Source organism: Pteropus vampyrus, unplaced genomic scaffold (genome assembly GCF_000151845.1).
Source record: "Pteropus vampyrus isolate Shadow unplaced genomic scaffold, Pvam_2.0 Scaffold97, whole genome shotgun sequence".
In the NCBI taxonomy this organism is placed as follows: domain Eukaryota; kingdom Metazoa; phylum Chordata; class Mammalia; order Chiroptera; family Pteropodidae; genus Pteropus; species Pteropus vampyrus.
Window position 1 is genome coordinate 207214 of NW_011888878.1, and position 23020 is coordinate 230233.

Sequence of the window (23020 nt, forward strand, 5' to 3'; positions counted from 1 at the left end):
CAGGGGTACTAAAGAGTTGAGTTGGGCTTTAAATCCAGATGGTTCCAACTCCTAAGCTTTTAATTACTTTGTTGTAAACATTATTTCTCTTCAAGGGTGGTCAGTGGTGAACTTTAGGTTCAGGCAGGGAGGGATTTTTATTACAATTATTATTAATACTGAGTGTTATTTTACTGTGTACTCTGATATATTCTCGCTTAATTCTCACAGTAGCTGCACAGCGTGGTCGATACTAGTGCCCAAATTGTACGAAAGGGAAAGTGAGGCCCAGAGGATCTCAGTAAATTGCTAAAGGTCATACAGCTAGGAAGAGGCAGGGGACTCAAAACCAAGTAGTCTGCCTCCATTCCCCTGCCTTGGTGATTCTGCCTTCAGAACAGGGCAGACACGTCAGAACCACCACCAGGGAAAGGGATAGAGGCCGCCGCCTACCGGGCCTCCGGGACCGCCCCGGCGGCAAGACCCCGGCGCGCACGCGCCATCAGGCTCCGGCTTGGAGCGCGCCCCGGGCACGAGGACGGCCGCGGGGAGCGTGCGCGCGGTGACGTGCCGGGCGCCATGTTGGAGGGCTGGTGGTAGCGGCTCGGGGAGGTGCTCATTCTCTCGGTCTCGCTCTCTCGCTCGCTTCCCCCGGCTCCCTTCGGTGCCCCCCCCCCGTCGCCTGCGTGCGGGAGTGTGTGCGAGGGAGGGGGAGGGCGTCGGGGGGGTGGGGGGAGGCGTTCCGGTCCCCGGAGACCCGCGGAGAGAGGCAGAGGCTGCGAGGGACTCCGGGAAGCCATGGACGTCGAGAGGCTGCAGGAGGCGCTGAAAGGTGGGGATAACTGCCCCCTTTTCCTTCCTCCTCACCCTCCGCGGCCCTCTCTCCTATCCCTTCAGGGCTAGTGGCATAGAGGGCCAGGGCTGGGCGCGGGAGAGAAGGTGCGCTTACCCGGCTCCCTTCCCCCTCTCGCCTCTCTAGGGGCGGGAGCCCTGTGGGCAGCTCCCTCCCGCCCGCTCTGGGCTTTGTGTCCGACGCTGGCGTCTAGGCTGGGGGAGGGGAGCTGGGGAAGCTCTCACTGGGGCCCATCCCCTGTCATACCCTTCCGGGGTCAGGTCGTGGGCCTGCAGCCCCCTCCTAGGCAGGCTCTGTTCTCTGTCAGGCCCTCGCACGCCAGGCGTCGGGTTAGAGGAAAAAGTAAGGTTTGGGAATGGGGGAGGGGCGGCAAAGCAACTTTAAATTTGTATCTCAGGAAGCTTTTTTCAGGGCTTCTGGAGTCGTCATTCCACGCTTCTTAATTCTAAGGTGGTCGCCTTCGCTGCTCTTGATGCTCACCTTTCAAGCAACAGGCTTGAGAACAGTGGCTTTCAAACTTGGAATACCGTGATTTCCGCCTGTTCAGACTTATGCTTTCAAATCCAAAATCTTTTGAGGAAAGCTACATGAGGTGTCTGGTGTTTCTTAAAACGCAGATTTATAAACTTCACATAGATAAACAGTTTGTGGGGCGTGGGGCCTGAGATTTTAATTTTAACTGGATTTTCAAATAAAACTGATGCTGATGTTCCCCCGGATCACACTTTTAGAAACTGCATTAAAGATGGTTTGTGGAGTGCTTACTTTAGGAGGATTCTTGTTACCTGTGAAGAGGGTGACATGTGGAAGTAGAACTTGGGGAATTGAAGTGGATATTGGGTTGAGAGGCTAATTTTTTTCTTAATATAAGGAAGGACTGGGAGGAAAGTTTGTTTTTTAGAGGGTATTGGGATTGATTATGAGAAATACTGATAACTTTTCTTTCTTGTCCAGATTTTGAGAAGAGAGGGAAAAAGGAAGTTTGTCCCGTCCTGGATCAGTTTCTTTGTCATGTAGCCAAGACTGGAGAAACAATGTGAGTTGAAAACATGTATTCGATGTTATAGACCTATGTATCATTCAGAATTGCTTGGGAAAGGGCAAAAAAGTGTATTTTAGAAGAAATGAATAATCCTTCTGTGTAAAGCCTACAGGCCCCAGTCATTTAAAGCATTTATTTAAGTGCATATACTTTAGTTACTTTATGCATTCTATGTACTGAATTTTAAAATTTAGTTAATTTTTTTTGTATTTATGCTTGGGTACATTTAGAATTACTGGTCTGAAAGCCAGAAAAAGGAAGAATGCTTATTCCATTATGACCCTTTTTTTTAGCCATAACAGGCTTATTTCGAGAGTTTTGTGGCTTTGTTTCAGATTATTTTGTTGATTGTATTTTCTCATATTGTCTTATATCCAACCTTTTGTTGTCATATTTATGTATGTGGGTGTTAAGTGTCACTTGTATTCTCTTGAGAACTCTGTGATATTCTGACAAATTCCAGATGAGACAGTTTTGACTGTAAACTTTTTTAGGCTAGCTAACTTGTTATATATGCTCAGCATTTTATTAAGTTTGTTTCCAAATGTTGTGATTCTGAAACTTTTACAGTGAACTTATACAGTAAAGTTAGAACTATTTTCAAAAGGAACATTTCATTGCATTGTTGTGTGAGTAGTTTGGATAGCAGGAGTTGTTTTCACTCTCTGGCTAACTTAAATCAGAGTGTGCAGATTTGGTGACATTCTTGTAGTGGTAAGGAGTGGGAGCAGAAAAGGGGAAGCTTTCTTTGGATGCAGTATTGAGTGGGCTTTCTCTGCTCCCTTACTTGTTTATTTCAAAATTTCTTTTTGAGGCCTAATAGAATGTAAGCTTCAGCAAGCAGTGTATACTTTCTTTGGGTTTATTAGCAAATGTTCGTTTGCTTATGGTTGTAGTGTAGCCTTCTAACTAGCCTAATTTTAGAAAGGGGAAAATCTCTTTGCTTTAAAGATCATGTAGACAAGCTGAACCTACTTAGTGCTTTCTAAAAATTACCGGTCAACTTAAGAATGTGAGTATGATGTGTTCAATTATATATTTCTATTGCATTTAAAAAATAGAACCTTTTAGGAGAAAAAAAGTCATTTTTTGTCTATGAATTATAGTCTCGTAACACTTATTTTTTTTAAATTGATGCAAGATAACGGGAATTTATATAAATAAGCTTAAAAATGACTACATGGCCATCTTTCAAAAATAAATTAATTCCTAATCATAAATACTTAGTTGCCACTATTTCTTTCAAATTGCTGGTTAGTCCAAATTTATCCCTTTCTACAATACGAGGAGGAAAAGCATTATACTTTAAGAGTTTTGCTACACAAGATTATTTCATACTGTTTGGAGATAAATATTTAAAACCTCTTATTCAGCTTATCAGACCTGTACAAACTGCCTTCCCTTTTTGATAAAATACAGTAGATGTTAGTACATTTACTAAGAGTAATTTTGTGTTAAAGTGGTTGGTGTTGATAGATTGTCTATTGAGTTTGGAAAATATTTTAAAATTTATCATTTAAGTAGCTGATGTTTATACATTTAGCTTTATTTAGCCCCCTTTTTAAAAAAATCTGTGGGCATGCGTTACTGAATTTGCAGTTTCCGTCATCTACTTATGGCTAGACTGAGCTTTGTCTAACTTCTAAGATTGTAACAGGAGAATGAAAATCTAAAGAACAGCAAGTCAGATCTCTTTGATGTTTTAGGATGAATGAGTCGTTAAAATAAGAATTCCATAGTTCTGTTTTTATTTTCATTGATACATTATAGCAAGACATCATTAACAGAAGAAATTTGTGAAACTTTGTGGATGAAAATCAGTAATAGCCTAGGCTATTCATTTAAGAAAACAGTTGATTTGACTCTTGTGTTCTTAGCCTTAGAGAGATTTTAGAATTACAGATTCTTACTGAGGAGGCAGTTGTAGGAATATTAAAGAGTATTGGAACAATTTTCCTTCCTAGTTTGTTAAAAACTACCTGTAAGCATCTATTGTAGGAAGTAGGGGAAGATGCTAAGATGTGGGGTACCAAACTGTTATGAAGAGGGAAATACCTTTTATCTCTCTGTTTATCTGTCTATAACAGCCCCCAAATTAGTTTTTGGCTACTTCAAAAAAATTATTTTTATGTCAAAAGGTTACTTTCTCCTTAAAATGGGATATTTCTTGAGCAGCACTTTTCCGAAGATAACAGTTTCTAACTTAATGCCAAATATATATTATATGCTGAACAAACAAACGTGGTAGGTTTCAATCATAGATTTAAATAATTTGATGAGTTTTAGTTGCAGTTATTCATTTTGATGGTCAAATTGTCTCATCTTTGGCCAGTGGGAGCCTCTTCCAGTCGATTCCAGAGTCCCTCTGTCTTGACCCTAGTAGTCTTTGGTAGTGTCCTTACTGTGTCCCCACCTCTCCCACCCCCCCTAGACCTGAGAATCAGCCATTTTCCAAAAATTGCTGCCTTCTTTTAGTGGGAAATGGATGCTAGAGATGCATGATATTATTGAGTTGGTCATCGTTTCTAGCCTCTTCAGTGGAAAGAACTAGATGAAATAGTTCATGATTTATACAGATACTTCCATTTCAAAATCAGGACTACAGGATTATTTTTACTTCTTCCACACCAAAGATCCTGGTTCTCAAGAGCATAGTAGAGTCAGGCTATTCTATAATTACTGATTGTATCTAACTTTACACACCGCCAATATAATTGCTAAGAATGTTAAAATTCTCCCAATTTATAACCCCCATTTAAAAAAAAAAAGAACTTGTATCTACATTATATGAGCATGTAGCTATTACATAGCTCTCTCTTTTAACCATTTATTCTTAGCTTTACTGTAGCTGTATATCTAATGCTCACCACCAGTCCTTAAGTTAGTGTCTAGTCAGTTGGGTTGTCTGAAGCTCATTCTCTAGTATATTCTTTAGGCAGGGCTCATAGGAACAATGTTTCCTAAGTTCTTGTATGTTGTTAACATTTTGTGTCCTTTATTCTTGAAGGTCAGTTTGTCTGAAAATAAAAGCTTCGTTTCCTATTTTTTATCCTTGAGTAGCTTAAATATATTAGTTCCATTGTTTCCCTCTACTTAAAGAGTTACTATCAGAATCTGATAATCTGATTTTCTTTACTTTCTAAACTAAACCACCTACTCTTCGCTTAGATTCCCAAAGAACGTTTTCTTTGGAGTGTATTAATTTTTCTAAACTACATCTTTAGTGTTTGGGATTTGGGGTCAGTATACTCAGGTATCTGAAGAACTTTTTCAGTATGTATTTTCAGAGTTTTCCCTTTTTTTTTTTTTTTTTTTAATTTCTGAGAAGTGATTCTTGAATTATTTCCTTTGGTTTTTCTTTTCAGAGATTCTTGTCTTCCTATGCTGAATCATCTTTGTTTTCAGTATTTGTAATTTGTCTTGAATTCTTTTTTTATTCTTATTTTTTAAAAATAGCTTTATTGACATACAGTAAACTTCATTTATTGAATATATATAGTTTGGTAAGTTCTAATAGCTGTCCACACTCAGGAAACTATCACCACACTCAAGATGGTGAACACATCCATTACTCCCAGAAGTTTCTTCATGCCCCTTTGTAATCTCTCCCTTCTGGGCTCCCTTCCCTTCAGGCACCTAATGATCTGCTTTTTGTTACTGTAGATTAGTTGGCATGTTCTAGAATTTAAATGGAATCATACAGTATGTGTTCTTTGGCAGCTTCTACTCAACATAATTATTGTTTCCCCCCCCAACCTTAATGAAAGGGAAAAAAAAAGTGCCCAAAATTAAAAGAAAAATCAAAGAAGTTTTTTTTTTTCAATTATAGTTGGCATACAATAATATATTAATTTCAGTTATACAGCATAGTGATTAGAGATCTGTGTAACTCACGGAGTGGTCACCCCACTAAATCAGATACCCCTCTTCCCCCTAACAAGTTTTTTTTAACATTGTCGACTATTTTCCTTGTGCTGTACTTTATATCTCCATGACTGTTTTGTATCTGTACACTTGTACTTCTTAATCCCTTTGCCCTTTTTCACCATCACCCCAACACCCCCTCCCATCTAGTAGCCCTCAAAATATTCTCTGTATCTATGAGTTTGTTTTTGCTGTTGTTTATTTTGTTCTTTAGATTCCACATGTACACGAAATCATGCAGTATTTGTCTGTCTTTCTCTTTCTGACTTACTTCATTCAGCACAATACCCTTTAGGTCCATTAAGGCAATATCTTTTCCATTTGGTCTATGTGTGTCTTTTAATCTGAAGTGAGTCTCTTGTAGGCAGCATATGTGAGAGATATTGTTTTCATACCCATTCAGCTTCCCTATCTTTTGGTTGGAGCACTTAATTCTTTTCTATTGAAGTACTTGTTGATAAATATGTAGGTAATACCATTCTTTATCCATATTTTCGATACATGTTTTTTCTTAAAGAAGTCCCTCCAACAATTCCTGTAATACTGGCTTGGTGTTGATAAATTCCTTTAGCTTATTTTTGTCTGGGAAGCTCTTTACCTGTTCTTCAACTCTTAATGATAGCTTTGCTGGATAAAGTATTCTTGGTTGTAGTTCCTCAGTTTTCATCACATCAAATATTTTGTGCCAAGCCCTTCTGTCCTGCAGTTTCTTTTGAGAAATCGGCCGCCAGTCTTATGGGAGCTCCCTTGTAGATAACTAATTGCTTTTCTCTTGCTACTTTTAAGATTATCTCTTTGCATTTAACCTTTGGCATTTTAATTGTGATGTGTCTTGGTGTGGGCCTCTTTGGGTTCATTTTTTGGGACTCTGTGCTTCCTGGGGTTGTAAGTCTATTCCTTTCATCAGGTGAGGGAATCCCCGCCCCCCCCGCCCCCCCCCCCTTTATTGAAGGAGCATGAAGGTTAGGGACATTTCCCATCATTCTTCAAATATATATTCAACTTCATGTTCTCCCTCTTCAAGTACCCCTATGATATGGATGTTGTTACCCTTAATTTCATCCCATAGGCTCCTTAAATTATATTCTGAGTTATTTTTTTCTTGCCTTTCTGTGGTAGTGTGTCCTTGGCTTTTCTATCCTCCATTTCGGTGTTACCATCCTCTTCTTTCTTCATTCTGTTGATTCTCTCTAATATACTCTTCATCTCAGATAATGTAGTTTTCATTTCTGACTGGTTCCCTTTTACAGTTTCTATTTCCATTTTTATGTTATTTATTTCTTTGTTAAAGTTCTCACTGAGTTCATCTACACTTACCTTAATTTCATTGAGCATCTTTATAACCAGTGTTTTGAACTCTGCATCTGTGAGATTGCCTAACTCTGTTTTTCCTTGATCTCTGTTCTTTTCTTCATATGATTTCTGCTTGTCTTCCCATTTTTGCTGCCTTTCTGTGTCTGTTTCTGTGTACTAATCAAAGTTCCTAAGACTCATGGTCTTATTAGCATGGCTTTGTTTAGTAAGTGTTCAGTGGCAGTCCTGAGAGGGGTTCAGCTGCAGGCCAAGTTTAGCCCCAGCCAGTGCCCCTCTGGGACCACCTGTTACGGTTCAGCAAGCAATCCACAGATGCTGTGCTTATAGTTGCCCCAAGAAGCTATACCAGAAACCGAGGTCAGCTGCCACCAATCTGAGTATTGGCGCTGCTCAGCAAGTGGCACTCAAGTCGCCAAGAACACAACTGAATGTGGCTTGGGTAGGGCAGCAAGTTGGGGGAGGCAGAATTTCAGGGAATCTTCTGGGCAGAGCGACCTCTCTTATCCAGTTTGATAACATCTCAGCTCTGGTGGTGTTGAGTCTTCACACTTGGAGGGGAGAGGGCTCAACAGAGGAGCAGTGGATACCATTGGCAGTTCTGCCCAGTAGAAAGCCTTGCCTCCGGCCCTTGCTGCAACAACTTAGTGTCCCTGTGTAAGTCCCTGGTGACCCCTAAGCAGCCAGCTCAGTGCTGGTGCTCAGGGCAAGCTTATCTGTCATCGCGAAAGTCCGGTTGTAGACACAGCCCCTTTAAGAGGCATCTGCAGCTGCTGGCTGCCGCTACAGTAGCCTCTGCCCACTCAGCTGCTCGAGACCAGGCAGCCTTGCATCTTCGCCACTTCCTACCTCTAACCATTGCAGGATGATTTTTTATTCCTCTCCCTAGTTGTAGTGATTCTGTTCATCTAGACCCCCAGGTGACTCTGTTTGCTGTCTGCTTTGTGTTTCCATTTCAACTTTGATGTGGTTGCAAGAGGGGATGAGCAAATCTTCTATCCTCTGTGCCATTTTGCCTGGTTCACAACAACATAATTATTTTGAGATTGATCTATTTTGTTGCAGATATCAGTCAACAGCCCATTCCTTTTTAATTTCTGAGCAGTAGTATATGAAAATCCTACAGTTTATTGTACATTCACCTGTTGATAGACATCTGGATTTTTTTCCAGTTTTTTGTATTATAAGAAGAGCTGCTGGTTTGGCTCCATAGTGTAATGGTTAGCACATCTACTTTACACACAGAATGTCCTGGGTTTGCGCCCCAGGTAGCCATGAACCATACCCCAGGGTTTCCAGGCCCCGGGTGCATGCCGCGAGTACGTGGGGGTGGGGAGATGCCTGCCTTCAAAGATCCAGTTCTTAAAAAGGAGACGGCAACATCCATAGGTCAGGGGTGGAAACGAGGGGGAGAATTAAAGAGGGGGAAAAATGTTTAAAAAAAAGAAAACCTGTGTGAATATTGTGTGCAAACTTTGGACACATACATTCTTTTTTATGGTATAAAAACGTAGGAGTGGAGTGGTTGGATTATGTGATAGGTATATGTTTTACTTCTTAAAAAACTGCCAAACTTTTTTAGTGTTTGTACTAGTTTGCATTCCCACGAGCATTAGGGGAGTTGTTTAGTTTCTCCACATCCTTTCTAACACTTAATATGGTCAGTCTTTTCTACTGTAGCCATTCTAATAGGTGCACATTGGATAGTGGTTTTATTTTGCATTTCCCTGATGGCTGACGACTTTGAGCATTTTTTCCTATGTTTATTTGCTGTTCGTATCTTTGTATCTTTGTTTGTAAATTCTTTGTTCATGTCTTTGCCCATTTTAAAACTGAGTTTTCTTACCAGGTTTTAGAGTTAATTGTATATTATGGATACAGATCTTTTATCTGACACATGATTTGCAAATACTGCGTAGATTGTCTTTTCATTCTCAACAGTGTCTTTCAGAGTAAGATTTGTAATTTATTTCCATTTTGCTTTTTAAAATTTCTTCCTTTGAGGGACTCTTACTGACCTTTGTTCTGTACTTTTTTATTTCCTGACATAATATTTTTCTTTTATTTTGAATTATTTGCTGAATTTCATTGCTTCATTTTTTGAGTTTCTCTAATTCTGACTTGTATAATTTTTCTGTGTCTTTAGCTCATTTTGAATTAGTATCATACAGTTGTGAGCTGATTTTGAACAAGTCTTTGTGGCTTCCTTCTGTTGTTTATAGGGGTGTTATACTGCTCCTTATTCTCCTTATAATTTCATATTGGATTTGACCTTGATTTTTTTTTTTTGGCCTATTTTTACATGAAATTAGTTTTCCTGAACTTTAAAGAGGATGTGTGGTTCAGAGTATCTTTTCTACCTTTCATTGTTTTTGTGAAGTATTTAAGAACATGGCAGTTTGCTTTCTAAAATTTCCAGACTTTGTTCTCCACTCCTACTTTTATTTGGACTTTGTCTTGTCTTCATCTCTATTTTCTCTCATTGTGAGGTCACCTCCCGATGGAAGCTCTGATGGGTCACTTTCAAGAGCTGATGGGAGCAAGACTGCTTCTCTTTCAGCTTTCACTGCAGGCCTCTTCTTTCAGTCACTACTAGGGGCAGAACCCATCTTACTTCTAGCTGCTTTTTCCAAATTGGCCTGCCACAATTTCTAGTGAATACCTAATGGCTATTTTGTGGTTTTCCTATTTATTCCTAGGCCCTTCAGGTGCACCGTGACTTTTCTCTGCTTTCTCTTACACAAATCCTGATAATGTGATCATGTGACTATCCGTTTTTCTTCATCTACTTATTTTTGGAGGCTTGTGAGACTACGTTGTCAGTTTTGTCGTAAATGTTTTTGGTTTTTGGCTTTGATGTCTAGTTATGCCTCATTATTATGGTTTTGGAGAGATGAAAAAATATAGCACCACTGCCAACTTCTAAGATTACACTTTTTAGGAAAACTTTTTAAGTTAGTCTATTTTAGTTTCCTCATCTGTAAAAAAGACCTCATGGTATGAGTAGGTAACACATGGAAAACCTAGCAAATGCTTGGTAAGTACTCAATAAATAGTTGTTATTGTGTTGATAATGCTTTTTTTCTCCCTGCAGTTTCTTTACTTTCACCAATTTTGACAATAGTAAGATAATAAAAGTTAGGTTACTTAGAAGTAGTTATCAACAGCTAAGACCTGCATTATTATAAATAAAATCTTGTTAAGCCCATAAGGCTGTTAGATCCTTCTGTGGGTTTCTAAAGGGAATTTTTTTGTGGCTAACATAGTATTTATTGAATATTTGAACATCGTTTTTAAAATGTTAGTCTCACATACTACCTTCATGATTTTTGCCACACCCTTGTAACATCTATAATATATAACTTAATACTATTCCTTAGGTTGGCTTACTTTTTTCTTCAAATTTTTTTAAATGGAAAAATATTACAGATAGAGGGTAAGCCTTCATTTTACCCCTCCCCAGAGTTATAAACACTGTTAATTTTTCCCTTGTAATCATGCTGTGAGAAATAAGATCTGAAACAGTTTGTTGCAAAGTGGATGCCCTTTGGTGTCTAAATATTCTAACTGCAGTGGTTAAGATATGAACATGAAGGAAATTTTTTCATTTCTTACATCATATTATAAATCTGATATGTGATGTACACTGCATAAAATTACTGGATGATGCACGGGAAGCTAAACACGTGAACTTTGTTTTTTGACTAGTTAACTTCGGATCTTCAATTTCTTTGGTGTCCAAGTGGGTGTACATTTTTTCCCATGTTCAGTCCAGGTTGGTACTGATAGTTGGGTAATCCCCTAATTTCATGAGACTTAGCATATGATGATGTCATTCTTGGAAGAAACATGGCTTAAGTTCAGAATTTAGCTTGGCAACTTCTATGTATAAATTTGGGCAAATTATTTGTGAATGTGTTTCCTCACTTGAAAAAATGGGGTTTCATTGTAGGTGCTTCAGCTATTGTGATACTTTAATAAATGAAAGTATATAGCTATAAATATTAAAATTTGGGAGGGAGTAAAAATTGGAATTGTCTATGAATGTATGAGTTCATAATGCTTGTGGACTGTTATTGGAAACCTGTCAAAAACTTCATGTTGTGTCAGTAATTTATGGTCCAGAATTTACTATGTTTTTCCTCTATTTTATGGGCTGTAGATCTCTTTCCTTTCTGATAATGAGAGTTTAATATTAGGATGAGTGTGTGTGTATTCGTCCACCTAAATCAAGTTTCAGTATCAATGGCAAAAATTTAATCAATGATTAAAACAGTATAGACAGTTGAAGAGTATATTGACTGTTAATTTAGTTCATATTCCTGTGAAAGCACTATTCTTTAAAAATACCTAATGAATCTGGAAAATGTATTTTAGATCTTTATTTTTGCTATGCTCTCTGATGTGTTCAATAGCTTGTCTTTGCTTGTTCTGGTTTCACCCACAGCAATCTGCCTGGGTTTGCACTGCTGGTATAGAATTTACCTTCTATAAGAGGCGCTTATGTAACCATCCTCCAAACTCCATTTCTTCCAAATATACTGAAATATTGAGAACTGGACACCATTGAATATAAATAGTAGTTAATTTAAGTCTCAAAGTTGTAATAAAATAATAGTAATAATGCTTCCAGTTCTTTTTAAAAACGTGCCATATATATGGTAGTGCAAGTAGGGCATTTTATCACTTATCAGTTTGTTTTGGAGTGTTTGGAGGGAAGATATATTGAGAGTCTCTCTGGTAGAGTGAAGACACTCTTGGAGCTCTATGTCAGGGTATGTCTCTTGCCTCTTATAACTTTCTTAGAAGTATGCAGCTTACTGAAATGAAATCCTAAGAATGAAAACATTGCTTAGTTATAGTCTAGGCCCAATACTTCCCTAACTCTTATCAAGATTTTTAATACTTAAGACTGAGCTAGCCATTTATTTTGCTTGTCAAAACTTTGCTTCAGGTCCCTGTCACTCTCTGCCTCTGAGAGGAGAACACACTCTGTTTGTAAAGTATTACCCCTTTTCTAATAAACTTTCCTTTTGACTTAAAAAACAAAAACAAAAACAAAAACTTTGTTTCAGCTCTTTTATTTTCTTTCTTTCTATAACCAGATTTGACTTAGAGTCTCAGTCAGTCAGTACATTGTATGTATTTTCTCTTCCTGTCTTCCTACGATTTGCCTAGCCTCTCTTAACAGGGGCGTGGGCCTCTTGACCCTTTTGAAATTTCTTTCAATATTATTTCTTGTATGTGGTGCTTCTCAATACTCTTACCTAGATAGAATTTTTGGTTTTAAATTGTGATTTATCTTTAAGGGACTAGAGCTTTTTTCTTCCTAAAAGGCAGACACTTAATGTAACTTTTACTTTATGCCAGATGTTTCATATACCTATCCTAATTTAATCTTTACAGCTACTCTCTGAAGTAGATATCTCTCCTTTTTACAAGTGAGGATACTGAGGCTTACAGAACTTAAATAATTTGCCCAAGATCGTGCACCTAGAGAGTGACAGAATTGGTATTTAAACTCAGGTATTCTGACTTCAGATCCTCTCATAATGTGTACTTTATACTGCTTGTCCCTTGTTCAGTTGTTTTCTCACATCTTTTCTCTTTATCGTAGCAGTCTCAGGATCCCTTCAAAAGCACCATTAGAATTTGAAGCTATGCATTTGGCGGGAATCTGTTATTTCTGTAATTTCTGAGACTTCCATACTGCTTACCTAAGACTGACCTCCTGTTCAGCCTCCTTTGTGGCACATTAAAATATGACCTTGAAAACACTGACACCATAATTTACTAGGGGAAGGGATAATGGCAAGTATAGGTGGATTGGGTGTGATGGTTTGTGATTTAAGAAAAATTAGAAGATATTTATTGGAAGAGTCAGCGGGGTAAGTGACTTGATATAGCCTTAATATTTATAATTTTATCTTTTCCAGTGACCTCAAAGGCTGAAAATCTTTGTGATTTTGTAGAGGCATAAATTTGAATCATATAGGTGATGAAACTGATATATGTAGCTGGAAGTATGCTAGCCTGGCTTTCTCTTTAACGTGCATCTTAGATTTGTTCTCAGTTAATCAAAAATCTTAATCCTCACATTATTGAGAGGTAGGTGGTAATAGTCCCATTTACAGGTGATGAAACTGGAGAAAATACATGCTGTAAAAGGATTTGAAATTTGAGAGATGTAAGAGGTCTTACAAATGCACTTACAAGTTTTGCATTGATATTGTGTATCTCAGGGAGATTGAGGGAGCTTTTGTTAACAAGAAAATATTTCTATTCAAAATTGTACTAACGAATTTGATATTTTTGGAATGTTTTAATCTGATCTTATTTTAGGAATATTGTCCATGTTATTTTCAGGGTGATTTGAGATTGTAGCTGTTTTTGTTTCAAAGTAGTTCATTTACTGGAGACCGGTCTACCTTTTCTAAGGCCTTTGCACACCATTTCTTTTTTCTTTTTCTTTTTTTTCTTTTTGTTTATTGGGGTAACATTGGTTAATACAATTATATTTTTCAGATGTACATTATCATTTGACCTCTACTGTGTGCTTACTACCCACAACCCAGTTTCCTTCAGCTACCATATATTTCATCCCCTTTACCCACTTCACCCTCCTCCTACCCCATATATTTGACCCCCTTTACTCTGTCTACCTACTCCATCCTCCCCCACACAGCTAATAACCACTACTCTATAGTCTTCTGGTAACCACTAGTCTATAGTCCATGTCCATGAGTCTCTGTTTGTCCTGTTGACTTGTTGCTTTTAGGTTTATATCCCACATATAAGTGATATCATGTGATTTTCAACTTTTTCTGTCTGGCTTATTTCGCTTAGCACGATGATCTCGACGTCCATCCATGTTGTCGCAAGTGACAGTATTTCATCTCTTCTTATGGCTGAGTAATATTCCATTGTATATTTTTACCATAGCTTCTTTAACCATTTATCATAGGACATTTCAATTGCTTCCATGTCCTGGCCACTGTGAATAATGCTGCTATGAACATCGTGTGCAAATGTCTTTTTGGATATGGATTTTCAAGTCTTTGGGGTAAATACCCAGTAGAAGGATTGTTGGATTGTATGGTAGATCAATTCTTAGTTTTTTGAGGAACCTCCATACTGTTTCCATAATGGCTGTACCAATTTGCAGTCTCAACAGCAGTGTACAAGGGTTCCTTTTTCTCCACATTCTCTCCAACATTTTATCTTCCTTGTCCTGTTGATTATAGCTATTGTATGAGGTGTGAGATGGTATCTCATTGTGGTTTTGAATTGCATTTCCCTAATAGCTAGCGATATTGAGCATCTTTTCATATATTTGTTGGCTATTTGTATGTCCTCTAAGGGAGAAGTGTCTGTTCAGGTCCTCTGCCCATTTTTTGATTGGATCATTTTTTTGTCGTTATTGAGTTGTGTGAGTTCTTTGTATATTTTGGATATTAGACCCTTATCAGAGGTGTTGCTTGCAAGTATATTTTCCCATTTGGATGGTTCTCTGTTTACCTTGTTGACAATTCCTTTTGCTGAGCAGAAGCTTTTTAGTTTGATGTGGTCCCATTCATTTATTTTAGCTTTTGCTTCTCTTGCTTTTGAAGTCAAATTCATAAAATCCTCTTTAAGTCCAGGGTCCTTGAGTTTTGTTCCTATGTTTTCTTTTATGCAATTTATTGTTTCAGGTTTTATATTCAGGCCCTTAGATCATTTTGAGTTAATTTTGGTGTGTGATGATAGACAGCAGTCCAGTTTCATTCTTTTACAGGTGGCTTTCCAGTTTTCCGAGCACCATTGTTTGAAGAAGCTTTCCTTTCTCCACTGTATGCTTTTGGCTTTTTTGTCGAAAATTATTTGCCCATATAAACATGGGTTTACTTCTGGACTCTCGATTTCGTTCCACCGGTCCATATGTCTGTTTTGCTGCCAATACCATGCCGTTTTGATTACTGTTGCTTTGTAGTATAATTTGAAGTCAGGCAGAGTGATGCCTCCAGCTTCGTTCTTTCATCTCAGGATGGCTTTGCCAATTTGGGGTCTTTTGTGCTTCCATACAAGTCTGATGATTTTTTGTTTTATTTCTTTAAAAAATGTCAATGAGATTTTGATGGGGATTGCATTAAATCTGTATAATGTTTTAGGGAATAAGGTAATTTTAACTATGTTGATTCTTCCAATCCAAGAACACGGAATATCTTTCCATTTCTTTGGATCTTCTTCGATTTCTTTTAATAGAGTCTTGTTTTCATTATATAGGTCTTTCACATGTTTTGTTAAATTTATTCCTAGTTATTTTATTCTTTTTGTTGCAATTGCAAAAGGAATAATTTTTTCCACTTCTTTTTCTGACACTTCGTTGTTAGAGTATAGGAACGGTATGGATTTTTGAATGTTGATTTTGTATCCAGAAACTACTGTATTTGCTTATTGTTTCTAGTAGTGTTCTTGTGGAGTCTTTAGGGTTTTCTATAAAGAGAATCATGTCATTCACAAATAGTGACAATTTGACTTCTTTGTTTCCTATTTGGATGCCTTTAATATCTTTCTCTTGCTTGATTGCACTTGCTAGGACCTCCAATGTTATATTGAATAACAGTAGTGAAGTGGACAGCCTTGCCTTGTTCCTGATCTTAGAGGGAAGGTTTTTAGTTTTTCACCATTAAGTATAATGTTGGCTGAGGGTTTGTCATAGATGGCCTTTATTATGTTAAGGTACTTTCCTTCTATACCGATTTTGTTAAATGTTTTGATCATAAGTGTATGCTGTATCTTGTCGAAGGCTTTTTCTGCATCTATTGATCTGATCATATGATTCTTTTTTTAATTTGTTTATGTGATATATTACATTAATCGATTTGTGTATGTTGAATCATCTTTGTGCCCCTGAGATGAAGCCAACTTGGTGCATAATCTTTTGAATATGTTGCTGTATTAGGTTCGCTAGTATCTTATTTAGGATTTTTGCATCTGTGCTCATGAGAGATATTGGTCTATAGTTTTCTCTTTTTGTATTATCTTTACCAGGTTTGGTATCAGTAATATTGGCCTCATAAAATGAGTTGGGAAGTATTGCCTCTTGTTCGATTTTTGGAAGAGTTTGAGGAGAATAGGTATTAAATCTTTGAATGTTAGGTAGAATTCACCGGTGAAGCCATCTGGTCCTAGACTTTTACTTTTTGGTAGGTTTTTGATGATTGTTTCAATTTCCATATTGCCGATCGGTCTATTTAGATTTCTAGTTCTTCTTGATTCAGTCTAGGAAGATTGTATTTTTCTCAGTACTGGTCCATTTCTGCTAGGTTATTAAATTTCGTGTTATATACTTTTTCTCAGTATTCTTGTATGAACCTTTGTATTTCTGCGATGTCAGTCCTAACTTCCTCTCTTTCATCCCTGATTTTGTTTGTCCTTTGTGATTTTCAATTTAATTGATTTCTGCTCCAATTTTGATGATTTCTTTACTTCTGCTGACTTTAGTCTTCATTTGTTCTTCGTTTTCTAGTTTCTTTTAGGTGAAGCATTAGGTGGTTTATTTGGGCTCATTCTTGTTTTTGGAGAAAGGCCTGTAATGATATGAACTTTTCCTCTCATGATCGCTTTTGCCATATCCCAAAAGTTTTGATATGTTTTACTATCATTATCATTTATTTCTATGTATCTCTTGATCTTTTTATTTCTTTGCTGACCCAGTTATTCTTCAGTAGCATGTTGTTTTTGTGGTTCTTCCTGCTTTCTTTTTGCAGTTGATCTCTAGTTTCAAAGCATTATGATCAGAGAATGTGGTTGGTATGATTTCAACCCTCTTATATTTATTGAGGCTGTCTCTGTGTCCCAGTATGTGGTCTATTCTTGAGAATGTTTCATGTGTACTAGGAAAGTATGTGCGAGCAGATGTTTTGGGATGGAAGGCTTTGCAAATGTCAATCATGTCCAGTTGATCTAATGTGTCATTTAAGGATGTTATTTCCTTATTGATTTTCTGTTTGGATGATCTGTCCATATCTAACAGTGGAGTATTTAGGTCCCCTGCTATGATAACGTTTTGGTGTGTTTCTTCCTTTAGTTCTGTTAGTAATTGCTTTACATATTTCGGGGCTCCCTGATTGGGAGCATAGATATTAATAAGTCTTATTTCTTCTTGGTGCATGATTCTCTTTATCATTATGAAGTATCCCTCAGTATCTTTCTTTACTTTTTGATTTTGAAGTCTGATATTAGTACTGCTACTCCTGCTTTTCTTTGAATGCCATTTGCTTGAAATACCATTTTCTACACTTTCACTTTGAGTCTATATTTGTCTTTGGAGCTGAGATGTGTCTCCTGGAGGCAGCATATGGTTGGGTTTTGTTTTTTGAGCCATTCTGCATCTCTGTGCCTTTTTATTGGTGAGTTCAGTCCATTTACATTTAGAGTGATTATTGAAATATGAAGTCTTCTTGTAGCCATTTTATCTTTTGCTTTCTGGTAGCTCGGTGTTTCCATTGCTTCCTTGTCCTTGTGTTCCTCTTTTCTTTATTTTGGTTGGCTTTGTGGGGTTTGCCTCTGGTTCTTCTTGTGTTATGTTATATACTTCAGTTCTGAATTTTTGGCGTGTGATTACCATTTTGAATATGAAAAGGATACTTATATATATATATATATATACACACAAATACATATGTGTATATATATGTATGTATGTATGTGTGTATATATGTATGTGTGTGTGTATATATGTATACACACACATACGTATATATACATATATATACACACACAGTCGGCAATTTTCTTCTGTGCGTGCCTTATCTCTATTTCCCTTAGCAAATCTGGATCTTTGGATCCTCCACTTTTCAGTCATTTTGTCCCAGTTTGTCCCTATGTATGCTGAACGTTCATTACTATCTTGTTATAACAATTCACTTTTTATTGTTTAAGCTATAATGTCCTGCTCTTAATAAGGGTTGCACTCCTCTGCTTCTATTTGCCTGATAGTCACTTTACTGCTAATTATGTATTTTTGTTGTTGTTGTTGTTGTTTTGTATTAGGTGAACTGACCCCCTCAGTATTTCCTGTAGTGCAGGCCTCATAGTGGAGAATTCCCTCAATTTTTGTATGTCTGGAAAGGTCTTGATTTCTCTTTCATATCTAAAGAAGAGTTTAGCTGGATACATTATTCTAGGCTGGTAGTTCCTTTCACTTAATAGTTTAAATATTTGATTCAGTTCCTTTCTGGCTTGTAAGGTCTGTGCTGAGAAGTCCTATGATAATCTAATGGGTTTTCCTTTATAAGTTACCGTTTTTTTCTCCCTGGCTGCCCTGAGAATTCTATGTTTGTCATTGATTTTTGATAATTTTAATACAATGTGTCTTGGTGAAGGACTTTTTCGGTTGTGATAATTGGGTGTTTTCTTGACTTTTTGAATTCCATGCTCCAGCTCATTCCTTAGATTTTAGAAATTTTCGTCCACTATTTGTCTAAAAATGCTTTCTACTCCCTGCTCCTTTTCCTCACCTTCAGTAATGCCCATTATTCCTGTTTCCTCTCCTGATGTTATCAGCTAATTCTTGTATTACTCTTTCATTATTTTTCATTCTTCGGTTTCTCTTTTCTTCCTTCTGAGTTATTTCTAGATTTCTGTCTTTGATATCACTGATCCTTTCCTCCATTTGGTTGACTCTATTTCCCAGGCTTGCTATTTCGTTTTTCAACTCTTGCAGTGTTTTTTTTATCTCCATATTATCTGTTCTGTTCTTCTTGAGGGTTTCAGTCTCCTTGCTCTGCTCATCTAGTTGTTTTTTTAATTCCTGAAATTTTTAATATGACTTGTTTTGGATCTCATTTTTTTCAGAAGTACCATCCTGAAGTCTCTGTCATTTAAGTTGCATATTTCTATGTGTGCATGCTTATTTTATGGAGATTTTTCTCTTTATTTCTGAGATGCTTTGTCACCTTGGTTGTTCATGGTGTTTAATGAACTATTTCTCCACCTGGGCATTAATGGAAATATATTCTGTTGTTTTTCCAGAAAGAAGGTTTATTAAATAAAGGTCTCTCTTTAGCGTGTTGCAAAGAAGGCTCTCTTATTTTGGTTTCCAGTAGGTGGTGTCTAAGGCTCTTGGATTCTTGCTTTATGTAAAGCCTTTAAACACCTTTTTAAAAAAATTTGTTGTAGATAATCACGCTCACTACCCTCAGTTTCAGTCCCTGTCAGTGTCAGCGGCACTCTTGGCAGCAATTGCTCAGATTCTCCTGGGGCTCCGGCGGTGATCAGATCTCAGCGTGTATGAGGGGAAGGGCCTTCTGGGTTGGGTGTTGGAGGCTGTGGCTCAGCCTCGGTTTTGCAACCGGGGCGGGTAAAAATCAACTGTTGTTTTTCTGTGGTCTTGTCCCACTTCTCTGTCTTCTGCCCTGATGACTGGGCCCTTCTGCCCAGCTCGGGGGCTCATAGCCGTCCCAGACAGGGCTGTTCAGGGAAGTTCCTGCACCTTCGCCCCTCCCCCTCCTGCAGGGAGCTCCAGTGGCTGCGAGAGGCAGCCTTTTTATTTCTCCCCCTCCACCGCTGGACACTCAGGGTTCTTTCCTATGGTAGTTCTTATGCGCAGATCTCACGCTCAGATGTGCTGGTGTGCAGTTTGGGTGTTTTTTGTTGAGTTTTAGATGTTCAACTTATTGTTTCAAGGGGAGAGATCTGGGGGTGTCTCTGTTTCCGCTGGTATCTATCTGCACACCATTTCTGCAAGGAATAATCATGAATGTGAGTAGAATGCAACCTTCCCTGCCCTCCTCCCTCTCAGTACTGTTGGTGAACTGTTCATAGGTTGTTGTAAGAGAAGTTATCTTTCTCTTCCTCCTGTATAGATATCGATACCTCTCTAGTCTTAACTGTTCATATTAGAGAGTTTGTAGAGATGAAGCCTTGCTATCTTGTCATCCAGTTTTCATGTAAATATTGTTCCTGGCATTTGATTTTGCTGTCTTAGTTGTTCTGGGATATGACAAATCAATGCCACAGCCAGGATATGGCCACTTTAAAATAAAAATATTATTTTATGACAGAATGTTTGGGTAGTAGAAGGATAAGTGGTGAATTTTTTAAATTTGTGTTAAAACTTAGTCTTTTATAGTTTTAAGTATCTTAAGGATATCGTATACATGCTTTTTCTGTTTACACTTCCATTTTGATTAAGGAGAAATTTGGTAAGAACACTGAGTTTTTTTGTTTCCTTGTCTTTTACAAGTATTTTTTTTCCTGGTTTATTGAGATAATTGACATACCTCACGGTTTAAGGTTTAAGGTGTACAGCATGATTGATTGATTTACATATATTGTGAAACAATGACCATGGTAGGTTTAGTTAATATCCAGTATCTCATATCAATAGAATAAAAAAAAAATCTTGTTGATAAGAACAAGATTTGTATCTACTCTCTTAACTTCCTGTATATCATATTATACAGCAGTGTTAACTATCATCATCACGTTGTACATTAAGTCCTTAGTACACTTATAATTGCAGGTTTGTACCTTTTGACCACCTTTGTCTGTTTCCCCACTTTCCCCCTGCCTTTTGAGTTTAATGGAGCACATGAATTAAATATTGTGCCCATAATATGAAAAAACTCACGTACAAAGATTATGGAATTAATACAACTTTAGTTAAGGCTGTCTCATTTAAAACGTTTATTATAAAAACGCTCATAGTAAATAAGAAAAATGAAACTATACTGTTAATCCATTTCTTGTATATTCTTATCAATTTTTCTATGCACGTGTAAATGTATATGTGTTAATTCTTTTTGGAAAAACACACATAGTATCAGGCTTCTGCAGTTTGCTTACCTTTTGTTAACTTGCTGTATTTGGATATCTCCTTTATCGAAACACGAAAGTTTACCTCATTGTTTTTATGGGTTGCTTAGTATTCCATTGTTTTGAGTGTACTATGATTTTTTTAACTTGGCTTTTTTCATGGTCCTTTATGTTGTTTACAGTTACAAACAATTCAGACAATGTGTTTAAGTGAGCATGTTTGCACTGACACAGATTCAAGAATGGGATTTATGGGTTGAAGTTTATGGACATTATTATCTTGACAGATGTTGCCAGCAGGCCTTTGAAAAAAATATTTTTTCAGCGTATGCTTATACCAGCAGCGTATAAAAGTTATCTATATACCGATGTCAGCACTGAGCATTCTCAGGCTTTTAAATCTCAAAATCTGATAGGTGAAAAATTGTATCTTATTTTAATTTGCTTCTATTTTGTGCAACATCTTTTCATTTGTTTGTTGCTATTTGTAATTTTCTATCTTCCTCATTTGTTAAACTGACTCGTTCCTTTTTCAGTTCTTTGCTATATTTTTATTCATAAAAATAATAAAGTAGCCTGATAAAGTTACTTCTAAATAAATTGTACTTTTATTGTGTTAGGAATAATTTGTGCTTTAAACAGTCTCAAGTATCAAGTTGTTTAAAGAGGATGGTCATGACTTTGTAGCAAAGGATAGTTTTTGTAATGATTGTTGGATTGAATTGTTCTTTCTGGTATATGTCTCTCTTTTTAGTCACATTTCAAAGACAAGTAGTTATATTTATCAGTAAAAGAGACTTCAGATACAAAGTATGAGCACTGTCTTTAATTTCTGTTATTTGGAATTTTATCCTTCTAATCCACCACCTTCCCAACCAGAATATGATTCTGGCCCATTTATTTGTAAATAGGCAAAAAAAGAAAAAAAGTTAGTTTGAGGGGGGAATCTACATTCCGCTCTTAGGTTGTTTGAATACTGAGAGCACGCTGAGATCTCAAAAATGTCATAAAATCCTACTCAGGAATGAAAATACTACCCACAGAGACGGACATATCTTAAGATTAGTTTTACATAAATGCTAACTTTTATTTAAATATAAGTAAAAATATTTATTTTGACCTATGATATCTACTTAAGTTATTAAGACTTGGCAGTAAATTGGAATTAAAAGTAATTGAAGATGTGTGAGGTTGTTGAGATTTAGGATTTTTCCTTCAAATTTTACATTTAATTTTTATAATTTATTTTGTAATATTTGTGTTCACTTTACTTTTCAATATTTCATAGCAGCGGTTCTCAGCTAGAGGTGACAGTGTCTAGAGACATTTTTAGTTGTTACAGGTTGGGGAATGCTCTTGGCATCTAGTGAGTAGTGGCCAGGGATGCTCCTAAACATCCTGCATTGCACAGGATAGCCCCCAATAGTAAAGGATTAGCAGGCCCCAAATGTCAGTAGTGCAGAGGTTGAAAGATTCTGCTCCATAAGGAAAAGCATACATTAAGCTTTAAAAAGTGTCATAATTTTAATTTAACCTGTGATATAAAAATAATAATGGGTATGATAAGACCATGCAGGCTTTTAATCATGGCTTCTACCTCTCAGAAGTCTATGTGAGAAACTTAGAAAAGTCTAATTTTGAGAAATACTGCTTGTTAAAGTTCAGTCTAATTTTAAGTGTTCTCTTTCCTGATTTTCAGTAAAGATGAAAAGTGCCAGGCGTTTTGCCTTTCATCTAATCAAATATTGTTTAGGAAAACTTTTCTCCTTTACTCTCATACAATACTCTGACACTAGACTTGTGCGTGTCCGCCCCCCTCCCCCCCCATACCAAGCTGTTCTGTGACACCAGCTCAGTGTCCTACAATTCAGTTCAATTTTGACACTACTTGGAGTTAGCGTCAGATCTCATGGGTATTTTATCCGACAAGACTGTCTCTCTTCCTTTCAGGTGCCAATTATAAATTCACATTGTTACATGTGCTTCTAACCAGCAGATTGGGAGGTTCCATGACCCCCTTCTCTGGTTCCATTTATTTGCCAGAGTGACTCACAGAACTCAGGGAAACAGTTTAATTGCTAGATTACCAGTTTATTGAACAGGATGTTAAA

General features: G+C 37.2%; 1 protein-coding gene across 2 annotated transcripts in view; it reads left to right on the plus strand.

Annotated features, from left to right (window-relative positions):
- The first annotated feature begins 526 nt into the window (after window positions 1-526).
- PPP4R2 (protein phosphatase 4 regulatory subunit 2) overlaps window positions 527-23020 on the plus strand; it is a 62508-nt gene continuing 40014 nt past the window's right edge. The window contains exons 1-2 of one of the 2 annotated variants that reach the window (XM_011364422.2): window positions 527-811; window positions 1787-1868. In XM_011364422.2, coding sequence (XP_011362724.1) covers window positions 778-811; window positions 1787-1868 — 116 coding nt within the window. In that variant the 5' untranslated portion in view covers window positions 527-777. Of the gene's footprint in view, window positions 812-887; window positions 1175-1786; window positions 1869-23020 lie in introns of those variants that run through there. The other variant, XM_023533153.1, reaches the window with a different exon arrangement.